Source organism: Nerophis ophidion, linkage group LG10 (genome assembly GCF_033978795.1).
Source record: "Nerophis ophidion isolate RoL-2023_Sa linkage group LG10, RoL_Noph_v1.0, whole genome shotgun sequence".
NCBI classification, from domain to species: Eukaryota; Metazoa; Chordata; class Actinopteri; order Syngnathiformes; family Syngnathidae; genus Nerophis; species Nerophis ophidion.
The window spans coordinates 46,830,268-46,847,284 of NC_084620.1; the positions used below are offsets into that span (position 1 = coordinate 46,830,268).

Here is a 17,017-nt window from a genome sequence, read left to right on the forward strand (position 1 = left end):
AAAAAACTAATTGTCGAAACTTTGAAAGTGGAATTCTTTACCATTCTTGCTTGATTTACAGCTTAAGTTGTTCAACAGTCCGGGGTCTTGTTGTCATATTTTACGCTTCATAATGCGCCACACATTTTCGATGGGAGACAGGTAAGGACTGCAGGTGGGCCAGGAAGGTACCCGCACTCTTTTACTACGAAGCCACGCTGTTGTAACACGTGGCTTGGCATTGTTTTGCTGAAATAAGCAGGGGCGTCCATGATAACGTTGCTTGGATGACAACATATGTTGCTCCAAAACCTGTATGGACCATTCAGCATTAATGGTGCCTTCACAGATGTGTAAGTTACCCATGCCTTGGGCACTAATACACCCCCATACCATCACAGATGCTGGCTTTTGAACTTTGCGCCTATAACAATCAGGATGTGTCACGCGTTGCGGCGCACTTGCTGCGCGGAGTTGCCACTTCAAGAATGCACACACGACCAGTCAGCAGGATTGCAGGTAAGAATTGATTTTAATATAATAAAACAAAAGAACACTGGTGCAAAAAGGGAAAAACAAAGCGCGTGCCAACGCACGGGAAACTAATGCTAAAACTTAGCAGGAAACAGAAGTACAACTAAACGACGTGCCGAACGCACGCAAAGCTAAGGCAGAACTTAGCACAAAATAATCTATGATACAGGATACAAACCGTGACATGTTGCGAAAAGCAAACAATGAGCCGAGGACGAACTAAGGAATCAGGTGGGCTTAAATACACAAATGATAATCAGAAACAGGTGTGTGACAGGAGCCCGTGAGGAGGAGCACATTACGTTGCCATGGTGATTAAAACAAACGAGGAAGTGCTCAAACACAAGGAATCGGCCGAGTCCAGAACTAAACATGAACAAAGACATATAACGGCAAAACAATAAACAGGATGGTTATTTTCCTCTTTGTTCCGGAGGACACCAGGTCCAAAGTTACCAAAAATAATTTGAAATGTGGACTCATCAGACCACAGAACACTTTTCCACTTTGCATCAGTCCATCATAGATAAGCTCGGGCCCAGCGACGCCGGCGGCTATCCTTGGTGTTGGTGATAAATGGCTTTCGCTTTGCATAGTAGAGTTTTAACTTGCACTTACAGATGTAGCAACCAACTGTAGTTACTGACAGTGGTTTTATGAAGTGTTCCTTAGCCCATGTGGTGATATCCTTTACACACTGATGTCGGTTTTTGATGTAATATCGCCTGAGGGAACAAATGTCCGTAATATCATCGTATTACGTGCAGTGATTTCTCCAAATTGTCTGAACCTTTTGATGATTTTACAGACCGTAGATGTTCAAATCCCTAAATTCCTTGCAATAGCTCGTTGAGAAATGTTCTAAAACTGTTCGACAATTTGCTTACAAATTGGTGACCCTCGCCCCATCCTTGTTTGTGAGTTACTGAGCATTTCATGGAAGTTGCTTTTATACCCAATCATGGCACCCACCTGTTCCCAATTACCCTGCACACCTGATGAGCAGTCCTCAACTTTATCAGTAATTATTGCCACCTTTCCCAACTTCTTTGTCACGTGTTGCTGGCAACAAATTCTAAAGTTAATGATTATTTGCACAAAAAAAAATGTTTATCTGTTTTAACTTCAAATATGTTGTCTTTGTAGCATAATCAACTGAATATGGGTTGAAAATGATTTGCAAATCATTGTATTCCGTTTATATTTACATCTAACACAATTTCCCAACTGATGTGGAAACGGGGTTTGTATATGAATGAGGTAGATCCCCTCCACTTGGTCAATTGAAAAGTAGCTGGCCTGCAGAAAAAGTGTGGGCACCCCTGTTTTACGGTAAAAGTATAAATACACCAAATCACAATGAATTAAATCGCTATTTTTATGGTCGAGTATCGATGCATCATTATCAGTTGCATTTTGTGGTTATCTTTTACTCATTCAAGGTACAAGAATATGTCTAAAACCAAACAGATTTACACAGGTAGACATGTCCTTACCTGTGGACTACGTCCTCTTCTCCTTCATTATCCGTCTGCTCTGCTCGACTTTTCCACAGCATCTACCTCGGATACAGATCTTACCTTTGGCCACGAGACAAACTCCACCCTCCGAGGACCCCTAACAAGTGTGACATTAAAGTTAAAGTACCATTGATAGTCACACACACACACACTAGGTGTGGGGAAATCACGCTCTACGTTTGACCCATCCCCTTGTTCCGGCCTCTGGGAGGAGAGGGGAGCGGTGAGCAGCAGCGGTGAGCAGCAGCGGTGGCTGCGCTCGGGAATAATTTTCCCAATGAAACCCCCAATTCCAACCAGTGAGTGCCAAGCATGGAGATATAGGGTCAGATTTTTATATAGTCTTTGGTATGACTCGGCCGGGGTTTGAACTCACGGCCTATTGATCTCAGGGCGGACACTCTAACCACAAATCCACTGAGCAGGTAAACAGAGAACAGGACTGCGAAGAAGATACCTAAAAGTATTTGAAACTTTGACAATAAAACTTGTTTTGTCAGGTTTGGGAACGGCCCCGTCAAATCAAGGGGAACGCTCAGTCAAGGGCGTAAAACTTACGCAGTGGTTTACTGGTTGGCGTGTCCGTCCTGAGATCGTTTGGTTGTGAGTTCAAACCCCAGCCGAGTCATCCCAAAGACTATAAAAATGGTACCCATTACTTCCCTGCTTGGCACTCAGCATCAAGAGTTGGAATCGGGGGTTAAATCACCAAAAATGATTACCGGGCGCGGCCACTGCTGCTGCTCACTGCTCCCCTCACCTCCCAAGGGGTGGTCAAGGGTGATGGATTAAATGCAAAGAATATTTTCGCCACACCTAGTGTGTGTGTGTGTGTGTGTGTGTGTGTGTGTGTGTGTGTGTGTGTGTGTGTGTGTGTGTGTGTGTGTGTGTGACAATCATTGGTAATTTAACTTTTAACTTTAAATGTCGGGTTTGTTATGGTAATCACCAGTGGCGGGCTGTGCGTTTCCCACCTAAGTGATGTCTCGTCTAGTTCTAGTCCCACTTCAATAAAAACCTCTTAAAATACAATCACTTATGTCCCCACATGACCACGGCTTGAAAAATACTAAACAGAAACACACTTGAGCATTGAATCCCCACCTCAATTTGTCACTAGTGTACAAACCCCGTTTCCATATGAGTTGGGAAATTGTGTTAGATGTAAATATAAACGGAATACAATGATTTGCAAATCCTTTTCAACCCATATTCAGTTGAATGCACTACAAAGACAAGATATTTGATGTTCAAACTCATAAACCTTTTTTTTTTTTGCAAATAATAATCAACTTAGAATTTCATGGCTGCAACATGTGCCAAAGTAGTTGGGAAAGGGCATGTTCACCACTGTGTTACATCACCTTTTCTTTTAACAACACTCAATAAACGTTTGGGAACTGAGGAAACTAATTGTTGAATCTTTGAAAGTGGAATTCTTTCCCATTCTTGATTTATGTAAAGCTTTAGTCGTTCAACAGTCTGGGGTCTCCACTGTCGTATTTTACGCTTCATAATGCGCCATACATTTTCGATGGGAGACAGGTCTGGACTGCAGGCATGCCAGGACAGTACCTGCACTCTTTTACTACGAAACCACGCTGTTGTAACACGAGGCTTGGCGTTGTCTTGCTGAAATAAGCAGGGGCGTTCATGATAATGTTGCTTGGATGACAACATATGTTGCTCCCAAACCTGTATGGACCATTCAGCATTAATGGTGCCTTCACAGATGTGTAAGTTACCCATGCCTTGGGCACTAATACACCCCCATACCATCTCAGATGCTGGCTTTTGAACTTTGCGCCTAGAACAATCCGGATGGTTATTTTCCTCTTTGTTCCGTAGGAAAACACGTCCACAGTTTTCAAATATAATTTAAAATGTGGACTCGTCAGACCACATAACACCTTTCCACTTTGCATCAGTCCATCTTAGATGAGCTCGGGCCCAGCGAAGCCAGCGGCGTTCCTTGGTGTTGTTGATAGCAGAGTTTTAACTTGCACCTACAGATGTAGCAACCAACAGTAGTTACTGACAGTGGTTTATGAAGTGTTCCGGAGCCCATGTGGTGATATCCTTTACACACTTATGTCTGTTTTTGATGCAGTACCACCTGAGGGATCAACGGTCCGTAATATCATCGCTTACGTGCAGTGATTTTTCCAGATTGATCTGAACCTATTGATGATTTTACGGACCGTAGATGGTAAAATCCCTAAATTCCTTTCAATAGCTCGTTGAGAAATGTCGTTCTAAAACTGTTCGACTATTTGCTTACAAAGTGGTGACCCTCACCCCATCCCTGATTGGGAATTACTTAGCATTTCATGGAAGCTGCTTTTATACCCAATCCTGGCACCCACCTGTTCCCAATTAGCCTGCACACCTCCAAATAAGTGTTTGATGAGAATTTCTCAACTTTATCAGTATTTATTGCCACCTTTCCCAACTTCTTTGTCACGTGTTGCTGGCATCAAATTCTAAAGTGAATGATTATTTGCAACAAAAAAAATGTTAATCAGTTTGAACATCAAATATGTTGTCTTTGTAGAATATTTAACTGAATATGGGTTGAAAATGATTTGCAAATCATTGTACTTCGTTTATATTTACGTCTAACACAATTTCCCAACTCATATGGAAAGAGGGTTTGTACAAAACTGGCTATTTTTTGGCACATTTAAAAATCAATAAAGCCACTCTCAAAACTAAAATAATTCTAAAAAACATATTGAATGTGGAAAAATATATTTGAACTCACAATTTGTAACGGCCATTTGATGCCGTATAAGGCATTGGTACCGCTCGTAGTTATTTGATTTTTGGGGAAGTTACAGGCAAACCATTTTCACCGCCAGGACAGCTTGACTTGTTTCCGGGTCGTCTCTCAAAATCTAGTTTATATTTAAATACCCTTCTTTAAAATGCCCTTGCAAATACAGTGGGGCAAAAAAGTATTTAGTCAGCTACCGATTGTGCAAGTTCTCCCACTTAAAAAGATGACAGAGGTCTGTAATTTTCATCATAGGTACACTTCAACTGTGAGAGACAGAATGTGGAAAAAAAATCCAAGAATTCCCATTGTAGGAATTTTCCATCCATCCATCCATTTTCTACCGCTTATTCCCTTTCGGGGTCGCGGGGGGCGCTGGCGCCTATCTCAGCTACAATCGGGCGGAAGGCGGGGTACACCCTTGGACAAGTCGCCACCTCATCGCAGGGCCAACACAGATAGACAGACAACATTCACACTCACATTCACACACTAGGGCCAATTTAGTGTTGCCAATCAACCTATCCCCAGGTGCATGTCTTTAGAAGTGGGAGGAAGCCGGAGTACCCGGAGGGAACCCACGCATTCACGGGGAGAACATGCAAACTCCACACAGAAAGATTCCGAGCCTGGATTTGAACCCAGGACTGCAGGACCTTCGTATTGTGAGGCAGACGCACTAACCCCTCTGCCACCGTGAATTTATTTGTAAATCATGGTAGAAAATAAGTATTTGGTCAACCATTCAAAGCTCTCACTGATGGATTGAGGTTTTGGCTCAAAATCTCACGATACATGGCCCCATTCATTCTTTCCTTAACACGGATCAATCGTCCTGTCCCCTTAGCAGAAAAACAGCCCCAAAGCATGATGTTTCCACCCCCATGCTTCACAGTAGGTGTGGTGTTCTTGGGATGCAACTCAGTATTCTTCTTCCTCCAAACACGACGAGTTGAGTTTATACCAAAATGGATACATGGATGATACAGCAGAGGATTGGGAGATTGTCATGTGGTCACATGAAACCAAATTAAAACTTGATGACTTGATAGACGTGGACAAGTTGAAAAACTTATTCAGGGTGTTACCATTTAGTGGTGAATTGTACGGAATATGTACTGAACTGTGCAATCTACAAATAAACATTTCAATCAATCAATCAATCAATCAATCATTCAATCAATCAATCCTGTATTATTATGTGTGTATTTTACAATGTACTGCTTTTATATTCCCTGTATTTTATATTCTTAATTTGAACTGTTTTATATTTTATTTTTATATATATTTTTTTATCCTGTAAAGCAGGGGTCACCAACGCGGTGCCCGCGGGCACCAGGTTGCCCGTAAGGACCAGATGAGTCGCCCGCTGGCCTGTTCTAAAAACAGCTCAAATAGCAGCACTTACCAGTGAGCTGCCTCTATTTTTTAAATTGTATTTATTTAGTAGCAAGCTGGTCTCGCTTTGTTCTACATTTTTAATTCTAAGAGAGAAAAAACTCAAATAGAATTTGAAAATCCAAGAAAATATTTCAAAGACTTGGTCTTCACTTGTTTAAATAAATTCATTTATTTTTTTTACTTTGCTTCTTATAACTTTCAGAAAGACAATTTTAGGGAAAAAATACAATCTTAAAAATTATTTTAGGATTTTTAAACACATAAACCTTTTTACCTTTTAAATTCCTTCCTCTTCTTTCCTGACAATTTAAGTCAATGTTCAAGTATATATATTTTTTATTGTGAAGAATAAAAAATACATTTTAATTTAATTCTTCATTTTAGCTTCTGTTTTTTCGACAAAGAATATTTGTGAAATGTTTCTTCAAACATATTATGATTAAAATAAAATAAAAAGTAATCCGGCAAATCTAGAAAATGTTTAGAATCAAATTTAAATCTTATTTCAAAGTCTTTTGAATTTCTTTTGAAAAAAATTTGTTCTGGAAAATCTCGGAGAAATAATGATTTTTTCTTCGTTAGAAATATAGCTTGGTCCAATTTGCTATATATTCTAGCAAAGTGCAGATTGGATTTTAACCTATTCAAAACATGTCATCAAAATTAAAAAAAATGATCTTCATCGGGAAAAATTACTAATGATGTTCCATAAATTATTTTTATAATTTTTTCAAAAAGATTCGAATTGGCTAGTGTTCTCTTCTTTTTTTCGGTTGAATTTTGAATTTCAAAGAGTCGAAATTGAAGATAAACTATGTTTCAAAATGTATTTATTTATTTATTCCTGTTTTCTCCTCTTTTAAACCGTTCAATAAGTGTTTTTTTAATTTTTTATTCTCCACAAAAAACCTTCCGTGAAAGGAAAAAAAATGTACGACGAAATGACAGACAGAAATACCGATTTTTTTTATAATATATATTTTTTTTTATTTATCAAAGGCACATTGAGCGAATTGGCTATTTCTGGCAATTTAGTTAAGTGTGTATCAAACTGGTAGCCCTTCGCATTAACCAGTACTCAAGAAGTAGAGCTTGGTTTCAAAAAGGTTGGTGACCCCTGCTGTAAAGCGTCTTTGAGTACCCTGGAATGCGCTATTCCAAATAAATGTTTTTTATTATCCATTTTCTACCGCTTATTCCCTTTCGGGGTTGCGGGGGGCGCTGGCGCCTATCTCAGCTACAATCGGGCGGAAGGCGGGGTACACCCTGGACAAGTGTGAGTGTGAATGTTGTCTGTCTATCTGTGTTGGCCCTGCGATGAGGGGGCGACTTGTCCAGGGTGTACCCCGCCTTCCGCCCGATTGTAGCTGAGATAGGCGCCAGCGCCCCCCCGCGACCCCAAAAGGGAATAAGCGGTAAAAAATGGATGGATGGATGGATGTTTTTTATTATTATTAAGAAGTAACTGGAATAAGGACCAGTGGGGGGCAGCAATATGGATACGGTGCGTCCAGTCAGCCGGAAATCAAAACGAAGAAGAAGAAGAGTTCCGGTGTCAGACGACTGTCAGACGCCGTTCATCGAGACCAGGTAAAAATAAAAAATACAATTTTAATAATTTAAAAAACGACACTTATTTGTGTCGTGATTTATTTCAATCTACACACAGTCACGGTGTAGTTGCTTTTAGACCAACTAGTTTGCTTTTCATCTGGCTGCTGTTAGCTTAGTCGCGCCTCCTAGTCATTTGAGTAAGTTAGTACAACTTTTAAACAGACTCCATCCATTTCCTACCGCTTGTCCCTTACGGGGTGGCGGAGGGGGGGCTAATTCAGCCAATGTTAAAAATAAATAATGTAGAGTTTTAACAAGTAGCTTATGCTGTAATGTGGCACCGGGCATGTAGACTTTAGACTTTACACCTCTTACCTAACAGGCTCCCAGAACACAACTAAGCATAAAACTCCAAAATGAAGACCTACATTTTTTATAATTAATGCAGTCGTTTATGGAAATTATGACAGTCATCTTGCATGACAAAGTAATTAGCCGGTAATAATAATGTGGTCCAGTTTTAAAAGCACTGGTGTCGAACTCAAGGCCCGGGGGCCGGTTCTGGCCCGCTGCCTCATTCTATGTGGCCCGCGAAAGCCTAGAAAAAAAATGGGTTTCAGTAAAATATTTCATATTTGCTTTTACTAAATGCATTCTTTCTTTTAATTTTGACACAAAAAACGTAAACTTTATTATTATCTGATCATGCCAATTATATTATTACATAAAGGCCTACTGAAATGAGATTTTCTTATCCAAACGGGAATAGCAGGTCCATTCTATATGTCATACTTGATCGTTTCGCGATATTGCCATATTTTTGCTGAAAGGATTTAGTAGAGAACATCGACGATAAAGTTCGCAACTTTTGGTCGCTAATAAAAAAGCCTTTCCTTTACCGGCAGTAGCAGACGATGTGCGCGTTACGTTACCGGTGTGAGGGCTCCTCACATCCTTACATTGTTTATAATGTGAGGCACCAGCAGTAGAGACGCGCGGTTTGCGGTCACAACCGCGGAGTCCGCGGATAACCGCGGGTCGGGCGGGTGACATGACGAAAAAATAGATTTTAAATAGATCCGGGCAGGTGGCGGTTGAACCAATTCGGAAATATATATATTGTAATAATCCCAGGAATGTAGGCTCATAAAACTTCTTCGTTTGTCTTGTCTTTTTTGCACAAGATGTAATACAACCACACAACAGCTCTCATGTCTCTAACGCTTTTCCCGGGACAACTCGAACTCTCACTTCCTGTCGATAACATCACTTCCCTATCTCTCCCCCCAGCCAAAGTCATTGGCTAACACCCCGTAGCCTACCGCTACATTATACATAGTTAAATGTTATGTTGAAAAGGTTCATTTAGCCTTCTGACGTGTATTTATAAATGGTTGATCTATATAGGCTAGTAGGTAAAGGGTTGTACCTGACAACTCTTGATGGTACAATCCATATATCACGTCACAGACAATGTCACGCTAACATCACGTGACACCTCTGATGAAGGCTGCAGAAGCAAGGTAGCCCAAACTTGTCAGGTACAACACTTTACCTTACTAGCCTATAGAAATCAACTATTTATAAATAGTTAAATGTTCTTACCCACATATGAAAAACGAGCAGCACTCTTTGAAACAGTATGTGGGCATACTTTTATTTTGAAGTGTCCCGTTTGGTCTGTCGACGGATGTAAGAAAGCTACTTCCGGGTATGGCCAACGAGGTATTTGTCATTTGTTGGTATTTTACTTGGTAAAATGTTTGATCCACATGCTGTGCATGTTATTATTTTTAAGTTTGTAATGTGATTAATTTATTGCAGTTTTCACGGTGAATTTGAAGGGAAAGTAAGCCTTCAAATAAATCAGTTCAAGAAAGCCATTGTGTCTGTGCTATTTGGAGGGAGTTACACTTTCTAACCTCACTAATGCATTGCATCGTCTATATTAGATGTATAACAACGGGCCGATTGTAGCTGGGATAGGCGCTACAACCCCCCCCCCCGTTGGATGACGACTTTAGTGATGCGGTTGCGGATGGTATAATTGCCTATCCGCGCATCTCTAACCAGCAGTATGAGCAATTCGGACTGAGAAAGCGACAATTTCCCAATTAATTTGAGCGAGGATGAAAGATTCGTGGATGAGGAAAGTTAGAGTGAAGCACTAATAAAAAAAAGAAAGGGCGACGGCTCCAGGCGGCGGCAGTGGGAGCGTTTCAGATGTAATTAGACACATTTACTAAGACAATTCTAGAAAATCCCCTATCTGCCTATCATGTTAATAGTATTTTAGTGTGATTATAAAGTCATACCTGAAAGTCGGATGGCTGTGGTGAACGCTAGTGTCTCTGAGAAAAGCAGAGGAGCCAAGATCACAGCTGCCTTTTTGAGCTGCAGGATGAAGTCGCGTAATCCACTCAAGTCTCCGGTAAGAGCCGACTTAATATCACTACTTTCCCATCCTAAAACTTGCTGGTTGACGCATAGAAACATGTTCGCTTGACCGCTCTGTGTTAAAGCTTCACAACAAACAAAGAAACACCGGCTTTGTTTCGGTTGCTAAAGCCAGCTGCAATCCACCGCTTTTATTTGTTTTTTACTAAATGCATTCTTCCTTTCAATTTTGATACAAAACAACTTAAACTTTAATATTATCTGATTATTCCAATTAGATTATTATATACTGTATTGCAAAACTATTTTTGTGAGATAAAAGCAAATAGTTAAATATCTGCTCGTCACCTTTATTTATGATTTTTAAAGCAAGTTATACATACAAAAATGTAATATTAAAATGCATTTTGATTAATTCTGATTAAACAGAGGTTATTACCCGCATTGCATCATGTAATTTCATTTTTTTTTAAAGCGTCTGTCTGATAGCAGCCATTACTGCGATGTGGCCCTCAATGAAAATGAGTTTGACACCCCTGAGTTAAAGGAACAAATCCTCAAGGGGAGCTTGGGGGATTGTTGACAGGAATAGGTTGGATATTGATATTGATTTTACAAGGGGAGCTCAGAGGGGAACTGCAGCTTTTATAGAACTAATTAATAGTTTTTTTAGGATTCTTAAGAGAAAATAAACGCTTGCAAGATGCGGCTAATGGAGCACTGTCGCAACATCATTGAAGCCTTGAAAGCAGGGCTGTAGGCTTGGCTTTTTCTCCATTAAATGAAAAAAATGAGTAACACAAAAAAATGTTTGTGGCACAGGAATATATTTAGTAGGTTTATAATATCACAACTTCATTATTAACACTAAACGTGCACATGGGCCCTCATAAAGATAAACACAATGCCATAATAACACCTACTGTAATGCTGAATTAAACATAGAACAACTCTAAACTGTGCTAGAACTGTCACTAACACAAGTGTAGGGCTGTGCGAAATTCAGGATTGCAGGGTTGCAAAACTCCTATTGTGATATAGTTTGGCCCATAAACACACACTATAATTTTACATTTTCGGGACTGATGGAGATTCGAAATGGACAAAAACAGGTACCAACAAGTAAGAAAAGTAGGTTTTGTATAATAGGACCCCAACTTAAAGGTGGACTGACTTTTTTTTAGGGAATTTGTAAATCGTTCACAATAGAAATGAGAGACAAGAACATCCATCTTTTTCCGCTTATCCGAGGTCGGGTCGCGGGGGCAGCAGGCTAAGCAGGGAAGCCCAGACTTCCCTCTCCCCAGCCACTTCGTCTATCTCTTCCCAGGGAATTCCGAGGCGTTCCCAGGCCAGCCGGGAGACATAGTCTTCCCAACGTGTCCTGGGTCTTCCCCGTGGAACACTTGTTTTTTTTTTTTTTTTCTTATATTAGGATTTTAAAGATGATAAAAAAAACGCTTGGAAGATGCAGCTAATGGGAGTCACCGTTGTAGCCTTCAAAGCCTCTAAACGCCTTCAAAACCCTCCAACATTTTGTATACACGTTGCAAGTCTACATACAAACCCCAAAACCAGTGAAGTTTTTCTTTTTTTTCTTTGGTCCAGCTGGCCTGGGACGTTTTTTTCTGGTTTATTTGGGTTAAGCACTCTATTTATGTCGAAATAGTTTGTCTCCAAACTCCACATTAGCAGCTTCAAGTCAATTTCACCTCACTCTATCGGCTTCCGTCTGCTCTAATGTCTCACTCTTCCTTCGTGCTCGCTTCTAAAAACGGTAGTTATAATCCTTTGTTCATTCAGTTTCAAAAAGATAAGGTTGTGAATCTCCATTTGTCCAATAGTGGTCGTCTTCGTTGTTTGTTACCAAGTCTGCCACACAAGCGAAGTAGGAACACGCTGATTTTCGGAAGTGCGCTGCTATGGGAACGGAAATAAATGTGCTGAGGAATTAGTTCCGGCAATGAATAAAATGATCGAAATACAGCAAATATTGTACAAATTACATATTGTTAATTTGTACATACTTTCAGTGTGTATATTGTACATATTGTTTTGACGTTGTCTGTTACTACTAAATATATGTACTTGCAGTGTGTATATTGCACATATTACATATTGTTTTGAAGTTGTCTGTTACATTATATGTATATATATATACTTGCAGTGTGTATATTACACGTAATAGTTATTGTTATGAAGGTGTCTAATTCTACATTATTTATATAATGCAGTGTGTATATCGTACATATTATATATTGTTATGAAGGTGTCTATTATTACATTTTATATGTATATACTTGCAGTGTGTATATTGCACGTAATACTTATTGTTATGAAGGTGTCTAATACTACATTATTTATATACTGCAGTGTGTATATCGTACATATTATATATCGTAATGAAGTTGTCTATTATTACATTATGTAAGTTGCAGTGTGTCTATTGTACATATTGCATATTGTTATGAAGGTATCTGTTACTACATTATATATTTCCTTGCAGTGTGTATATTGTACATAATACATTTTGTTATGAAAGTGTTTAATACTAAATTATTTATATACTGCAATGTGTATATCGTACACATTACATATTGTTATGAAGGTGTCTGTTACTACATAATGTATATACTTGCAGTGTGTATATTGTACATATTACATATTGTTATGAGGGTGTCTCTTTCTGCATCATATATATATATATATATATATATATGTATATATATATATATATACTTGGATGGATGGTGTATATATCGTACATATTGTTATGGTGGTGTCTGTTACTACATTTTATATATATATATATATATATATATATATATATATATATATATATATATATATATGTATTTGCAGTGTGTCTATAAAAAGTGTTGATAGTTTTGAAGTTAGAATGCATTAAAAAATGTCACTTTTTTGGGAATTTTGCCTATCTTTCACAACCATTACAAAAAACATGAAGGCAAATGTATTTATTTTTTTGTAATACATTCTAACTTGTAAATAAATCTAAATTAAAGTCTTCTTACGGAGGTCCTCTCTTCCTCCGATAAAACACAATAAAAAAAAGCATCTAAAAAGTGCCACAAATACCCCATTTACATTTCGTGACTGGAATATTAACCAAATACCCGTGATATTTTAATTTTAAGCGTTAGCACAGACACGCTATTTAAAGCGGCGCCGCGATCACGAGCTTGGGTGCCAGTGTTGACGTGATCAGCTGCTTCCTCGTTTCTTTGCTCGTCAAACTTTATGAGAGCTTATAAAGGAAATGGACGAGAACATATTCCGACAAATTGGGACACTTTGACAGCCAATGTAGACCCGGTAATAGCGATAATAACACAAAAAGACAGGTTCCACCCCCCTTTCTGAATTCATGAGTCATTAATAAATGGGAATATATGAACATCCTAGCAGTCGGCGTCCTAATGACAGCAGACATTGTACAGTAAGTGATGTTTTATTATGTTTTTTGGCTCTCTTAAAGTCTGCAGTGAGTAATAATCAGTGATGTTTTAAAAAAAATTGGAATCGTTGTAATGTGTGTTTGAAATTAATGCTTACAATGAGCAAAATATGTACATTTTAAATGTTTTTATACAAATGTCTATTACTACATTATATATTTTTCATGTATATAAAACATTAATGGAGGTATTTGGATGTTTTTAAGGGCTTTACAGGCATAATAGAGGGGTTCCTATGGGCACCATTGTAAGCAGACTTTTGATCGCATTTATTTACTTTTTAGAGTGCATTAAAAAAATACTTGTAATGTCTTGTCTTTCATCATGATTGTGAACGAAAGAGGCAAAATTCCCAAAGAATTGCAGTTCCCCTTTAATCTACTCAATGATACTTTTAAATCTGCGATGCACCGAGACCATAGTGAACCGCAATGTGGCTGGGGAACACTGTCCTGCCAATACTTGGGCTAAAATATCTTTTTGCATTGTCAGATTTCATTCAAATTTGATGTTTACAATGTTTGGTTTAAATATATACCATTTTAATTCGGAGTCAGGTGGTCTTCTTGTACATCATTAGCAATAGGTTCTTCATATTGATGACCTAACAGGACTTCGCAGTCCACAAAAAGACTTAATTTTAGGGACAGCCACCAGTCTTCCCATAAACACCCGCACACCAAGTCATTGTAACATCTTTATTAAAAGAAAAACAGGGAATATTTCAGAAAATTTTCAAAAATACATTTTTGTTTTTAGATTTTGCACCATAAGGGAGGATGGCCGGGACCGTGACAAATCCATTCCAGCACATTGTGGACCTTCTGGATCCCAAAATTGCAAATCAGATGTTCTACAACCTCTCCAAACTGGAAGATCCTCGATATAGTAAGAAAATATCGTCTTTCTACTATTTGCTATTGTCAAATATCTGTGACTAGTTGTTGGCATTGTTTTTAAACACTTATTTTAATATAGATAATTTTTGACTGGCATCTTTACAGGAAAAACAAACTGAGTGGTCCTGTCATTTCAAGTACCATATTTTCCGGACCATAGGGCGCACCAAATTATAAGGCACACTGCCGATGAACGTATTTTTGATCTTTTTTTTTATATATATATGTAAGGCTCACCGGATTATAGGGCATATTTATATATATATATATATATATATATACGTATATGTGTATATATACAGGTGCTGTTCATATTATTAGAATATCATGAAAAAGTTGATTTATTTCAGTAATTATATTCAGAACGTGAAACTTACATATTATATCAATTCATTATACACATAATGATATATTTGAAATGTTTATTTCTTTAAATTTTGATGATTAGTACTGACAATTACTGAAAATCCCAAATTCAGTATCTCAGAAAATTAGAATATTAGTTACGACTAGTACCAAAAAATATTTTTTAGAAATTTGGGCCAACTGAAATATATGAACATGGAAAGTTTCAGCATGTACGGCAATCAATACTTAGTTGCAGCTCCTTTTGCCTGGATTGCTGCAGCAATACGGCGTGGCATGGAGTCCACCAGTCTGTTGCACCCCTCAGGTGTTATGAGAGCCCAGGTTGCTTTAATAGTGGCCTTCAGCTCTTCAGCATTGTTGGGTCTGGCATCTCGCATCTTCCGCTTCACAATACCCCATAGGTTTTCTATGGGGTTAAGGTCAGGTGAATTTGCAGGCCAATCAAGAACAGGGATACCATGGTCCTTAAACCAGGTACTGGTAGATTTGGCACTGTGTGCAGGTGCCAAGTCATGTTGGAAAATGAAATCTTCATCTCCATAAAATTGGTCCGGGGCAGGCAACATAAAGTGTTCTAAAACTTCCTGGTAGACTGCTGCATTGACCCTAGACCTCAGGAAACACAGTGGACCAATACCAGCAGGAGACATGGGACCCCAGACCATTACCGATTGTGGAAATTTGACACTGGACTTCTGGCAACGTGGATTCTGTGCCTCTCCTGTCTTCCTCCAGACTCTGGGACCTTGATTTCCAAAGGAGATACAAAATTTACTTTCATCTGAAAACATAACTTTGGACCACTCAGCAGCCGTCCAGTCCTTTTTGTCTTGAGCCCAGGCGAGACGCTTTTGACGTTGTCTCTTATTCAAGAGTGGCTTTACACAAGGAATGCGACAGCTGAAGCCCATATCTTGCATACGTCGGTGCATGGTTCTTGAAGCACTGACTCCAGCTGCGGTCCACTCTTTGTGGATCTCCCCCACATTTTTGAATCTGTTTTGTTTGACAATCCTCTCCAGGGCGCGGTTATCCCTCTTACTTTTACACTTTTTTTTACCACATCTTTGTCTTCCCTTCGCCTCTCTATTAATGTGCTTGGACACAGAGCTCTGGGCACATCCAACCTCTTTGGCAATGACCTTTTGTGTCTTGCCCTCCTTATTTAAAGTATCAATGGTCATCTTTTGGACAGTTGTCAAGTCAGCAGTCTTCCCCATGATTGTGTGTCATACAGAATCAAAACGAGAGACCATTTTAAGTCGCTCCTGAGTATAAGTCGCACCCCCGGCCACATTTTGAAAAAAACTGCCACTTATAGTCCGAAAAATAAGATATATGTATATTTATGTTTTTGTTAATTTCTTAATGTAAAACACTTCCTTGTGGTCTACATAACATGTAATGGTGTTTTTTTTGGTCAAAATGTTGCATAGATGTTTTACAGACCATCTTCAAGTCGTTTTCTGACAGTCGCTTCAGGATGCGCCGTTTTGTGGGCGGTCTTATTTACGTGGCTCACCTTCGGCAGCGTCTTCTCCCCGTCATCTTTGTTGTAGCGGTGTGGCGTGCAAGGACGGGAGTGGAAGAAGTGTCAAAAGATGGAGCTAACTGTTTTAATGACATTCAGACTTTACTTAAATTAAAAATGGAGCAGCATCGTCTCGTCCGTGGCTCGGTAGTGCAATAACAACGCCGGAAATGTGTCCCATGAAAAACCGTCCGACCGGAAACCTCTAATAACTAAAGTTCCTTGGGTGAATAATGTAAACTCACTACACCGGTATGTTCCAGCACTTTCATGGCGAGTTGACTGACAGATATAAGTAAAAACTGAACAATACTTTATATTAGAAATGGCAACAGCGGAGGATGAATGTCACATAACAAGAAGATAGAGTAAAAATGACTACGGTGTCGCCACAGACTACAAAGGCGGACCTGCACAAATTTTCAGGACTTATACAAATCCCAAATACAGATCAGAAGGTAAGAAAAGTTGCTTTTGCATAACATTGCGAAACAAAACGCCAGATAATGTCTTACCTTATACACACACCATAATAATACTCGTATGTTGAAGCACAGTACAATCCATCAAGCGGTGCG

General features: G+C 39.0%; 1 protein-coding gene across 1 annotated transcript in view; it reads left to right on the top strand.

The window, feature by feature from the left end:
* Positions 1 to 7,700: 7,700 nt before the first annotated feature.
* Positions 7,701 to 17,017, top strand: part of LOC133560906 (cytoplasmic aconitate hydratase-like) — a 58,721-nt gene continuing 49,404 nt past the window's right edge. The window contains exons 1-2 of the mRNA XM_061913937.1: positions 7,701 to 7,800; positions 14,400 to 14,528. Of these exons, the coding sequence (XP_061769921.1) occupies positions 14,420 to 14,528 (109 nt within the window). The 5' untranslated portion in view covers positions 7,701 to 7,800; positions 14,400 to 14,419. The remainder of the gene's footprint in view (positions 7,801 to 14,399; positions 14,529 to 17,017) is intronic.